Genomic DNA, 13,141 nt, shown 5'->3' with positions numbered 1-13,141 from the left:
TACAAATATACAGGACAAGCTGAGTTACATTACATACACAGCAAGCTAGAGAAACAATGATTTGATCATATGTTATTCTACTGGCATGACCTCTAGTGAAAAACAAAAAAAATTAATTATTTAGAAACTACATCAAGCTAAATTCTATTTATGATAACATGAATAAACATTCTTTCTTATAGACAGTTTTCTTTCGGTAACAATGATGTCCTATTTTTAGTATTACAATTGTTATTTTTGATTTAGGATCCTGGATTAACTACAGTTTATAGTTACTCTTAGAGAGGAAGGTTCCATGGGTCGAATATGTGCCTTCCATATGTTTGGGATTTTTAGACCATCATTATTGTTCAGATTGGGGGTGATTGATGATAATCTCACAGGCTTCCTTAAATTTGCGTTCATACCATGTTCTGGTGTGATGTAGACAACTAGTGCTTTTCCAGTCAATTCTATGTAAGGTGTTCAAGGGCATGATCAGAAAGGCCAGCTTCACCATAATTATTATATTTAATGTGTCATTTATGTTTTTTTTGTCTGATAGGAATTGTGCGTCCTGTTTCCCCTATACAAAGTATGTTACAGGTGCAATAAATATGGTATACTCCAGAGTGGGCCAGCGGAGAGAGTGGGTCTTTAGATGAGTTGAGTAAGCTTTTTAATTTTGCAGGAGGTTTAAAGGTGGCTTTGAGGTTGTATTTTTGTAGTATTCTGTTTATTTTATCTGATGTCCCTTTAATGTAAGGAATGGTTATAGTTTTATTGCAGTCTGGTTTGTCTTTGTTTTTTATTGAGGTCTTGTGGAGAATTTTGTTAATAGTGTTTTGGCTGTACCCATTTTTTGAAAAGTATTGCTGATAACTTTAAATTCATCTTTCAGTGCATGTTCACTGGAGCAGATCTTCAGAGCCCTGTTTTTTTTTTAGAGTATGACATCTAGTTTTTGTGTTGGGTGGTGGTAGGAGTTTATGTGTATATATTGGCCAGTATGTGTTGGTTTCCAGTAAATAGTGAAGGAAAGATTGCCAGAAGGAAGACGTGTGACAAGTGTATCTAGAAATGGAAGTGTGTTCTGTTTTTCAATCTCAATTGTGAACTGTATGCGTTTGTGTTGTTTGTTTAGGTAGCTAAGGAATGTGTCTAGTGGCCATGGGACCAGATTGCAAAAACATCGTCAATGTATCTAAGCCAGACTTTGGGTTATCTACGTATCTAACTTATCAACGTATCTAAGCCAGACCCAAAGTCTGGCTTAGATACGTTGAACTACGTAGATACGTTAAACTATCTATAAGAAAGAATGTTTATTCGTGCTATCATAAATAGAATTTATGCTTGATGTAGTTTCTAAATAATTAATTTTTTTTTTTTTTTTTTTCACTAGAGGTCATGCCAGTAGAATAACCTCTGATCAAATCATTGTTTCTCTAACTTGCTATATGTAATGTAACTCAGCTTGTCCTGTATATTTGTATATGCTCCAGATGATCTTAATATGAAGATCGAAACGTTGGGAAATTAAAAGTTATTTATAACACGGAAGAATAAACTGTCCTTTTAGGAACTTTGCAATTGTCTCCAAGATGCTTGCAATGTATGGAATTAAGCCTCATTGTGCCAATTCAGGTGCTTTTCAGTGTCTAGTATGTATTTAAACTTCTTTGAAGTGAAGCCATTCTGAAACTTGATGCTTTGGATACATTCAGCTGTTGTCAGAGATCCTTGGGACTGGAGCATATAATGTGCTGTATACTGAGTAAAGATTTGATGATGCCCATTTTTTCAGATGAATGATGGGCTGAATCTTGTATGTAACAGCCAAGTGGGTTTATGGTGAACAGATATTATTATTATTATTTTCGGGCTACTCCAGGGAGTCCTTAGACTCATCGAGGGAGGCCCTAAACATCATGTCCACACAACTATACGACATTCTCACAGTATCTATCATACCTTGCCTTGAACTCGCTCACTGTCATAGCACCCACAACAGACTCTGGCAGCTTATTCCACTCATTTACCACTCTAAAAGTAAAGAACCCAGCTCTAACACCACTGCTAACCACACTCTTGCCCAGCTTCCATAGGTGTCCCCTAGTTCTCCCACCACCAGTCCTGATCTCAAAAATATCCTCTGAATTAATCTTATAGAATCCTTTTAGCAATTTGATTGTCTCAATCATATCTCCCCTTTTCCGCCTATCAACCAGTTTCTGCAACCCACAAATCTTCAACCTGTTCTCATATGGTTCATTCCATAGACCTGCTATCATCTTAGTCACTCGCCTCTGGATCCTCTCCACCTCCTCCCCATCGAGAAGGAACCGAGGTGACCAAATCTGGGCACAGTAGTCAAGATGAGGTCTTATCAAGGCTCGGTACAGAGGTACAATAACTTGCTTGTCTCTGCTCGTCAAGGTATTTTTCAACAACCAAGTGAGTTGATGAGCTGATTTAGCTACTTTTGCAATGTGCCCCCTAAACTTCATCTCCCTATCCAACAACACTCCCAAGTCCCTGGCCTCATCAATCTCTTTGAGTACAGTTCCACCTATGTGGTATACTGCTGCTAATCTTTTCACCCCAAAATGCATAACCTTACATTTTGTCACATTAAATTGACATCCATTCTCCTTAGCCCAGAACTCCAATCTATCTAAGTCATCCTGCAAGACTTTGACATCTTCTGCATTCACTATCGCCCTCCCCAACTTTGCATCATCAGCGAACAAATGAACTGTTCCACTTAGATCCTTCCCTATATCGTTAATGAACAGATTAAACAGCAGTGGTCCAAGAACAGAACTCTGCGGCACCCCACTAGTCAGAGGCCGTCTTTTGGACTCCACTCCTGAATAAACCACTTTTTGTTATCTCTCCATCAACCACCCACCTATCCATCTCACCAACCCTATATCCATTCCCATATGTTGTAGTTTACGGATTAGATTTCCATGTGGTATCCTGTCAAACGCCTTTGCCAGGTCCAGCAGTATTCACTGTAAACCCATTTCCCTTATCCAGTTCAGCCGTCACCTTGTTATAAAACTTGAGCAAGTTACTCAGGCATGATCTACCCTTTACAAAGCCATGCTGTCCCCTGTACAGTATCTCATTTTCATCAATCCATTCCTGTATTTTTCTCTTGACTACTTTCTCCAAGACCTTGACAACAACTCCTGATATGCTGATCGGTCGGTAATTTGCAACCATAGTCTTGGATCCTCCTTTATGCAGTGAAATTATTTTCCTCCTCTTTCCACACCTTCGGGACTAAACCAGACCCGAGACTCAGATTAAACAACATGATCAAGGCCACTGATAATTCCTTAGCCGCTTCACGCAAGACCTGTGCCGGTATATCCAATCCCACAGATGTATTCACATTAAGGTTCTGTAATAGACTATTCACTTCCACTTCATTCATCACAATTCCCGTATAAACTAATGGCTCCTTCATTTTTTCAATGTCACCACCTGGATGACATACTTTTGCAAAGTGTGCGCTCAGTAACTCCACTATATCGACTGGTTCAGTGATCTCCTTACCATCGTCATTCCTTAAAATCATTTTGCCATGTACAGTTTTTTTCTTGCTTGCAGCATATTGAAAGAACTGTTTGGGATTCTCTTTTGCTTGCATAGCTAGTTTCCTTTCATAATCGGCTTTTGCTGTTTTTACCACACTCGTTACCCTTCTGGCCTGCACTTTATACCGTTCGTGTGCCTGCAAGTCACCCCTTTCTTTAAATTCCCTCCACAGTTGTTTCTTTTTTTGCAGCTCAAGCTTAATGGTGTTATTCATCCATTTAACCCCTACTTGTTTTACTATTTGGACCCTAGGTATACAATCAGCCATAACTTCCTGTAAATGCTCCTTGACCACTTCCCATGCTCTATCGACGTCCAGCCCTTGCAGTTGTACATGCCATGGCACTGATCCAAGCAATCTCCTAAGCTTGTCATACTTGCCAGCACGGTAATTCCACACATACCCTATCTTAATCAAAAATTCCACACTTTTAGCCACCTCCCAGGTCAAGACCTTATGATCACTCTCACCAATAGGTGGCAACATGGTCATATTCATTACAGTCAAATTGTGAGATGCTATTACCAGGTCAAGCACTCTCACACCCCTAGTATTTTCAATTACATGCTGTCTCAGATAGTTATCCCTTAATAATTGAATAAAATCCATTTCCTTCCTCACATGTGTCCTCTCCTCCTTCCAATCAATGTTACCATAGTTAAAATCCCCCATAATAATTACCCTCCTTCCACTCATTTCATCAATTTGTTTATGCATACTATCTCCATCATCTATTCCATCACCTGGTCTATAGCAGCACCCAACTGTATATTTTATTCTGCCAGTCTCAATCTCATACCAAATAGCCTCAAATGAGCTCCTTTCACTATCCTGCAATACAACTTCAATTCTCCTTGGCCTTGGCAGCAGTTCATCAGCTATCATCAATAACACCCCCCCCCCATTTTATTCTCTCTGTCCCTCCTAAACACACTATAACCTACACATTCTATCCCACTAACTATATCATCTTTCGTCAGCCATGTTTCACTAATGCCAATAACCTGTAGCCAGGAAGAGCCAATCAAGACCAAAAATTCTTCCTTCTTGTTCCTAATACTCCTGGTATTAGTATACATGAAATGCAGTGATCCTTTTGTCCCACCCCTATCTTGATGCGTTATTCTAAATGTCCCATTCCCATTTTTTGTCCTTAGTGCTGGCTCAAGTACATTATATACATTTTTACACTCAACTGTCTCACTGATGTCTGCATATCCACTCCCCTCCCTCCTTGGTAGTTCTAGTTTCCCTGGTTCTGCACATCCATTTTCACTTCATTCAGCAACAATTTTTCCAGTCTTCGCACACCAAGTCCATTCAAATGCAGGCCATCCATCTTGTATAAGTCCTTTCGCCCATCAAACTCATTCCACACGTCCACGAATTCCACACCACACTGTCTGCATAACCTGCGCATAATGTCATTTGCGATTATGGCCCTCCTAAACTCCTCTCTGTCATACCGCGGCAACAGACTCACCATTCTAACTCTGTCACTCTTTTCTTTCGCTATCTTTAAGAATACTTTCAAGTCCTCTCTCATATTGTAAGTATTCCAGTTCAGATTGAGAAATGAGGACATCCAGTAAAGCTAATTTTCCATCCTTTTCTTTTTTTTCCATTGTGAAGTTGATGTGTAGGCTGTTAATTTTGGTAGAGATGTTTCTGAATCAGGCTAGATAACAAACACATCATCTATGTAGCATACCGAAAAGGAAGGTTGCAGAGAAACAGAGTCAAGGTGTTCTAAATAGAATTAGCTAATTTCTATAAATGGAATAGCCCCCCTGCAATTATTTTAATTTTTTGTTACTCATTTAAATTTAATTACGTATCTAATTTTATTATTTTATTGTAGTTCAAAGTTGGTTTATTTTACACTTTTAGTTTTCATGGTTATTTTATTTCATTTTGTAAGAAGGTCAGTGGCACTCCAGCACTTGGCTCAAATCTGTAAAAAGTAACGTTCCTTGTTCTAGTCAATTTCATCTCATGATTGCACACTGATGACAGCCTGTGAGTTTCAGGCTGAAATATTTGAAGTAATAAAATTATTACTTATTCTTGTGAATATGTGTTTCTAATAATTGTTACTATTTCACAAGTGTCATTCCAAAAAAAAAGGGGGTGCACTTCTGGTAATCTAATATTAGAAAACAGGCAACAATGGCACTTCCCTCCCCTTTAAATTCAGTATGTGCCCAGTAGCAGCATTTACTGCTGTATATCCTAAGCTACCATCATTACACAATTTATTTGGGAAATTGAAGCGACTGTTGTTTGCCTTTTTTAGACACCTTATTATTCAGATGGAATGATATATATCTTCAATATTCTGCATGCAGAAAGAAAACTCAAACTAGCCTTTATAGCCATCACTCATTCCACCATCTCTGCTCTGCAAAAGTTGGACAACATCACAGATGTTCTGCTACAACAAGAATTAAATACAAGTAAATACATGTTTATCAATAAAGGTTAGGAAAAGTTTACATCAAAGTTCACTATCATAATATCTTGTACACATCAAGATTTAATGATGATGATAAGACAGTTGAGAAATAATAATGGGAGTATATCAAGAATCTGTATTTACGTTTTGTTGATCAGGAAAAAGCATATGACAAAGTGCCAAAGCAATACATAGTCTTTATCTGAGTAGTTAGCAATCAGAATCAAAGGGGGATATAGAAAGATGGCTTGATGTAAAATCAGTGTAAGACAAGGATGCATACCATCTCCACCATTATTAATCATCTATATGGATCAAGTTATGAAGTAAAGTAACATCAAATCCAATGTCAAAATTGCATATATTCAACTTTGCTCTCAACTTTATGCTGATACTGTTATACTCCTAAATGTCTAGCACAGTGCAAGACTTCAGAATTCTTTGATAGATTGAATAACTGCCCTAACAAATTTAGTATGAAAATTAGCAATAAACATGCAAAAACCACAAAACAGGCAGGAACACTGCTACCATCTTGGTCACTAGCTTCTGGATCCTCTCCACCTCCTCCTTGTTGCCAAGAAACCCTGTCACCCAGATCTGCACGTAGTAGTCAAGATGGGATCTTATCAAGGCTCAATAAAGAGGAACAATAACCTGCTTGTCTCTGCTCGTCAAAGTATTCTTCAGTAACCAAGTAATCTGATAAGCTGCATTAGTCACTTTTGCTATGAGCCTCCAAAACTTGAACTCCATATCCACTAGCACTCCCAAGTCTCGGACTTCATAAATTTCCTGGAGTACAGTTCCACCAATGTGATATACGCTGATAATCTTTTCGTCTGAAAATTCATAACCTTACACTTTGCCACATTAAACTGACATCCATTGTCCTTTGCCCAGTCTGACAACCTATCCAGATCATTTTTACAGATTACATCAATTTTGATGTAATCTGTATTAACTCTTGCTCTACCCAACTTTGCATCATCGGCAAACAACTGAACAGTTCCTCTCAGATCATTTCCTATGTCATTAATGTACAAATTAAACAGTAGTAGTCCAAGAACATAACCCTGTGGCACACCACTAGTCATAGGCTACTGGACTTGGCTCCTGAATAAACTATTCTCTGATATCTCTCCATCAACCACCCTCCTTTCCACCTCACCAACTCTATATCTATCCCCATGTGCTGCAGTTTACTGATTAGAATTCCGTATCCTGTCAAAGGTTTTTGCAAAGTCCAGCAATATCACTGTAAACCCATTATAAACAAAATATATATTTACAAGAGCTCTTTTATATGTTATTCTATATTTTAAAATATGTAGTGGAAAAAAAAAGGCTATGGCTTGAGTTAATAAGACCCATCTAATAGTTTGTGACAGAGGAGAGAAGGGGAGGGGGCTAAAATATCCTAAAAATGGCATTAGGTAATTTATGGATGAGTTGTAATAAAATTTCATATCAACAAATATAATATACAAGATCATGTGTTCCAATTTATTGCAAATTGCTTTAAGCCACAAAAAAACTGACCAGGTCACCAAGATTTTCTGATTAACTATTATTAAAATTTAAATTTCTTCATACACTACAAAGGTAGTATATGAAAAGAAGAGAAATTATTTTCAACCAATAAGAAATTTCCATTATCTAAAAAATAAAAATAAATAAAAAATTGTAAATAGAAATTGTAAAATTACCTTGCAAGTATTCCAATAAGCTTCCATGTTTCATTAATTCTGTTATGATATAAATAGGTTCCTCTAATGTACAGACAGCATACAGCTGAACTAATTTTGGATGACGCAATTTCTTCATTATTTGTGCTTCTGTCAGGAAATCTTTTGGATCCATAGTACCTATTTGAATATAATGATAATAATTCGAACTAGATTCTATGCTCAAATCAACAAATAATTTTAATCATTACGAAAAAGTTACAATGTGCTTGTTATTTCTTTTAAAATAATCCCTCTTGTTGTTATTTAAGAAAAACTTTAATCCCAAAATTAACAGTGCATATTTGTGAGGGTTATGTAACCTTCACGAATATGCATTATGTTATTCAAATTGTGTTATGCATACAATAACTGTGAGAGGAAGGTTATCAGAAATAATTTTTGGATATAATGCGATTTAAAAATGTTAATTGCATTTAATTTTCCAAAACTTTCACTTTCTTCAAAAATTTTATTCATAAGTTCTCCGCTCTCCTCATACCCAGTTTTTTGGAACTGTACTGCAATGTGATTAATCATGTTTATTCCAAAGCTCATTAATTTTCTTTGGTATCAGAAACAACTATCAAAACTATGGCTTAATTATACTGAAATTGGTCTATATAATTCTATGCTGTATTTTACTGCAATGTTATTTTTTTAAAAAAAACATGTAAGAATTTCAGTTTTAACACATGAAATTGTAGTAACATGTTTTTGCTTAAGATTAACAGGTGTAGATGCTACACATTTTTGATGTTAACTCTTACCACCAGTTACTGAAATTATAATTTTTGTGCTCAGAAGAACTTTTAGTTTCAGCTAAAGAAAAATTTCAAAAGAAATCAAAAAACTTACTTGTTGGTGCCTTATATCTGTTAAAGTACCTGATTATTTAGAAATTTCTCCACGAAAAAATATGGCTTCTACATGTCCATATTCCCATGGACATGGGAATTGCAAATACATCCCATGGCTGTATTTGCAATGAAGTTCTTTTGAAGTACTTTAAAGTACTTCAAGTATTTGAAGTATCTCAAACGCATCAATATTTATTCTCATATTAGTTGCTGTCACATCTATTACAGTGTAAACCATTTTTTGTTTGCTGCTGTCAATATCTGTTAAACTTATCCTTCCATAGTCATTCTTCCTTTTACTTGCAACATATAGCATAACTCTTTGGGATTTTTTTTTTTTTTTTTTTTTTTTTTTGCCTGCTTGGTTAATTTCTTTTCATGACTTTGCCTTCCTTACCATTCTGGTCAGTTTTTTCACCTGAGCCTTGTATCACTCATGAACCTGCTGATCATCTTTCTCTTAGATATCCTCAACATGATTTTCTATTTTTGCAGCTCTGCATAATCATACTACTCATTTAACTCCTATCTCATTTATCTTCCTGACTTGGGATATAGAGTATGATATTGCACATTTCCTACGCACATCTGTAAGGAAAGAACTAACATCCTTTCCTTCCAGATTTTTACAGTGTCATTGCTTCAAGTTGCCTCCTTAACTTATCATTATCATCTGTCTTGTAGTTCCACATATATCTCTTCTCATCTGAAAATTCCAGATGGTTGACAACCTCCTAAGTCAAAGCCATGCAGTCACTCTTTCCAATCAGAGAGAATGCAGTAGCTACCTTGGTTATGGATAGATCTGATCCTGTGACCAGAATCAGCACTCTCAAATCCTGAGTCACATCCACTACATGCTGCTTTGGGTAATTAGTAGCTGAATAAATTTAATTTACTTTCTGCCATATCATCTTTCCTTCTTCCAATCCATATCACTGTAGCTGAATTCTCCCATAATGATTACTTGACCTTCACCCATTGTGCCAATTTACCAATGCATATCTTCTGCTAACATCAGTAATACCCCCCCCACACACACCCATCCTGAAAATACTATACTCTAGATTCTTGTGAAATGCGTTGTATACCAATAATAAAATATTATGACACCTAAAGGAGTCCCTGAACCCATTGTGGGAGGGCATAGTATTCCATTACACAACTACGACATCACTACTATCATTAAATACATAAATACTCACCACAATAGTATATTTTTGTTTGTATATTGTGTACGTTCTTTTGACTGATTTGTCTGTATGCAAGATGAAATGTCACAAGACCAATAACACTACAGTGCCATGTATGGGCAAGTGATTAAGGAGAAAATGTAGCCTGTTGATGTGTTTCTTAAAGAGTGGGAGGTTGTACACAGTGAAAAAAGTAGTATGGAGGAGATTGTTCCAAAGAATAGAGGTGGATGTAATAAAGAATGGTGATGAGAAATCAGTTATGAGGTTGGCTAACTCACCTTCAAATTAAAAAGATTTCTCTCATCATGAAGAGAATCAAAACCAAGATTCTTTTCCAAATGAAGGGTGTCATGTCCTGTTATTCTTCCAATTGTGCTATGGAGACAGCTAATGAAATTAATGAATAAAGATATGAAATGAATAATGAAAAGCATTTATAAAATTCTGATGTTCAAAGGTGCTAGTGAACAATTATTGTAAAACTGGGACAACAGTGATAAAAGATACTTACAGAAGAAAGTCATTAATATTTGCAAAATAATGTAATCAGAGTAATAGAATCATTTGATTCTGTATTAAAATAACATGTTCTGAAATTGGTAACAAGCCCTTAACAAGCCCTTAAAAAAACAAAGAATGAACAGAGTCCATCTTTGATTTTTATTTATTACAGTAAGAAATCAGTTAACTAAATCCTTACTGCAGTAAAGTAGTCAGTTTATTTTCACTTTTCATTTTAAATGTTGAAACATAAATTGTGAGCTGCTTTTTTATTGCTTGTTTATCTTTTTTTTTTTCATTTTTATGCAGCTCAAATCCATGAAAGGTTTAGACTATGGATAGTCTAAAGAGTTTTTTTTTTTTTTTTTTGATTTTGCATAATTATTTTTATGTAATTCAGAAAACAGGCTCTAGAGATCAAACATGGAACTTTAAGTTTTCAATAAGCAGCACTATGTTCTCACATCAGGTAATCTCCCACCTAAAGACATTCACAAAACCCATACCCATAGCAGGTTTCAAACTCAAGCCTGATGGTTAGTGAGCAAATTACAATAACCACTCTGCCAACAAGGTTGTATGCTATGAAATGAATTTCCTGTACATTCTCTAACAAACTATTAAAAAAAAAAAAGTGAAAAATGGCACTGAAGCATGTATCGGTTGAACATGATTATTTTTATTATATTTATTGTCTTAAGGCCTGCAATTTAAACATGTACATTTTTCTAGAATCATCTGTCTTTTGCCAAGAGGACAACTTGCAGTGTTATACACTGTTAATAACACATACACACACACACACACACAAAATACACAGGATGACAATTTCAAAAACAGGTAATGGGATAAAGCTGCACTAGAAAATTATATCCTATAAAATTTGAAAGCTTACCAGTTTTTAGAGTTTTGATGGCCACTGGGGTAGTATTGTTCCATAAACCTTCCCATACCTCTCCAAACTGTCCTTGACCCAGCTTTCGAACAAACTTGAGAGAGCTACGATCAATTTCCCACTGGTCTCTTGTACTATGTGACAATCCACTTGTTGTTGGCTTTTCAACCTATATAATAAACAGGCAAATTTCACTAAAACCTGCTCAATTTTTCTATAATAAAAAGGACAAATAATTTAACAGGCATAGCAGCTGAGGTACATGCTATTGTCCACAAAGTCACAAATTTTTTGTATATGTCAGAATACTAGATAATCTGAATTACTTGCCAAAAAGAGGTATTTAAATATATATGAGAGAGAAAGAGAGAGAGAGAGGATAAATGTTTGAATTATGGCTGATGCTATAAGGCCAGTATTGTGAGTGTGTGTGTGTGTGGTGCAAGCGTTCTGGTTGGAAGATTGCTCTGAACTTTGTGGAAAAAGAATCAAACATGTATCACCTCTTTAGTGGGATGAAAAGCCCTGTCACCCCTATAAAAGACCAACTAACTCATCTTCAGATAAAAAAGAAAAAAACTCTTATAAAGGTTGTTCACATTCTAGATGGGATTTAGGTCTTTCTATTCAATGGTCATCACTGACAATATCAGAGAAATAGAAAGAGAGAGAGAGATTCAGGAGATAATATGAACATACAAGTAAATTAAAGTTTAATAACTAATTTTATCTTTACATTTTCATCTCTTATCTAAACATTGATTCACCAAGAAATGCAGTGAGGTTGCTCGTGATAGCAATCAGGCATACTGTCTTTCTTTGAAATTTCTGACTCCCTTTTCAGAATGTATGAAAGCTAATAACAGTATGCTCGATTGCTATCATGAGCAACCTCATGATAGCAATACTAATATAATAATTACTGGTATACTAAACACTGATCTGTAAAGATCAAAAGCAAGGAACTGTACTATGCAAAAATAACAATAGTGATTTCTATTCCTAGGCCAAAGCTATTGACTGCATTTTTATTTATTTATCTCTACTTCTATCTTTTTATGCACTGAGATAGTTTTAGTACATGGAGACTTCACGTATAGCTTTCTTCCATAAAGAAATCAAGCTTCTGGCTTCCTATTTTTTCTTTAAAAATCCCTGCACTAATAATCTAAGTATGCTATTCTATCACTCCAAATATTATTCTTATTATTATATGACACCTCCAGGGAGTCCAAAGACTCATTGAGGGAGGGCACCTACTCCACAACTCTCTGTCTCCACTACTCAATCCGCCAACTACAATGCACCGCAACTACTTTCATCATCTACACCAACGCCATCTACTGCCTACCACCACCACTAGTATTTTCAGAGACAATCACAAACATCCATGCCCACGGTGGGATTCAAACCTGCAGTCTTTTGGCTGGAGAGTGGATACGCTAAACACTGGACCAACTAGGCTAGCAAATGTGATGTTAATATCACATTCAATGCATGTTTAATTCTTTTGCCATAAAGTTCAGGGTGATCTTAAGCATTTATGCTATTGATCTCAACAAAATAAGGACAATAAACTCTGAATTTATTACTCTGTTGGTGTTTCTCTGGATTCAAACTGATATCACAGAGCAATAAGGCACTACAGTGAAGTAACTAACATAAACAAATCAAGTGAAGGCAAAGCATGTGCCATCCGGTCTTAGGAATGAAAGTAGTCTAAGAATAACAATTGTCATATTTTGGGAAATCAATGCAGCTATACTTATTGATATTAGGATAGTGTGGTATTGCTGATGCCAACTCTAAAAATATTCTCAGATATGTAATATTTTTGTTTTCATCCATCTAATACCATTCACAAAGTCACAAAACGATTTGCCATAATGCTTTCATCACCTGCTGTAATAGTTAT

General features: G+C 35.9%; 1 protein-coding gene across 2 annotated transcripts in view; it reads right to left on the bottom strand.

Moving 5' to 3' along the window:
• Positions 1–13,141, bottom strand: part of LOC150101042 (tyrosine-protein kinase Src42A-like) — a 156,507-nt gene that overhangs the window by 28,345 nt on the left and 115,021 nt on the right. For both annotated transcript variants that reach the window (XM_090401646.1, XM_090401645.1), the window contains exons 4-5: positions 11,227–11,395; positions 7,757–7,915 (exon numbers count right to left, since the gene is read on the bottom strand). In XM_090401646.1, the coding sequence (XP_090257772.1) occupies positions 7,757–7,915; positions 11,227–11,395 (328 nt within the window). The remainder of the gene's footprint in view (positions 1–7,756; positions 7,916–11,226; positions 11,396–13,141) is intronic.

Source organism: Typopeltis vanoorti, chromosome 12 (genome assembly GCF_054136105.1).
Source record: "Typopeltis vanoorti isolate ZY-2024b chromosome 12, IOZ_Tvanoo_1.0, whole genome shotgun sequence".
NCBI lineage: Eukaryota > Metazoa > Arthropoda > Arachnida > Uropygi > Thelyphonidae > Typopeltis > Typopeltis vanoorti.
The sequence above is the reverse complement of the archived record's forward strand: the minus strand, read 5'-3'. Positions and strand labels throughout refer to the sequence as shown.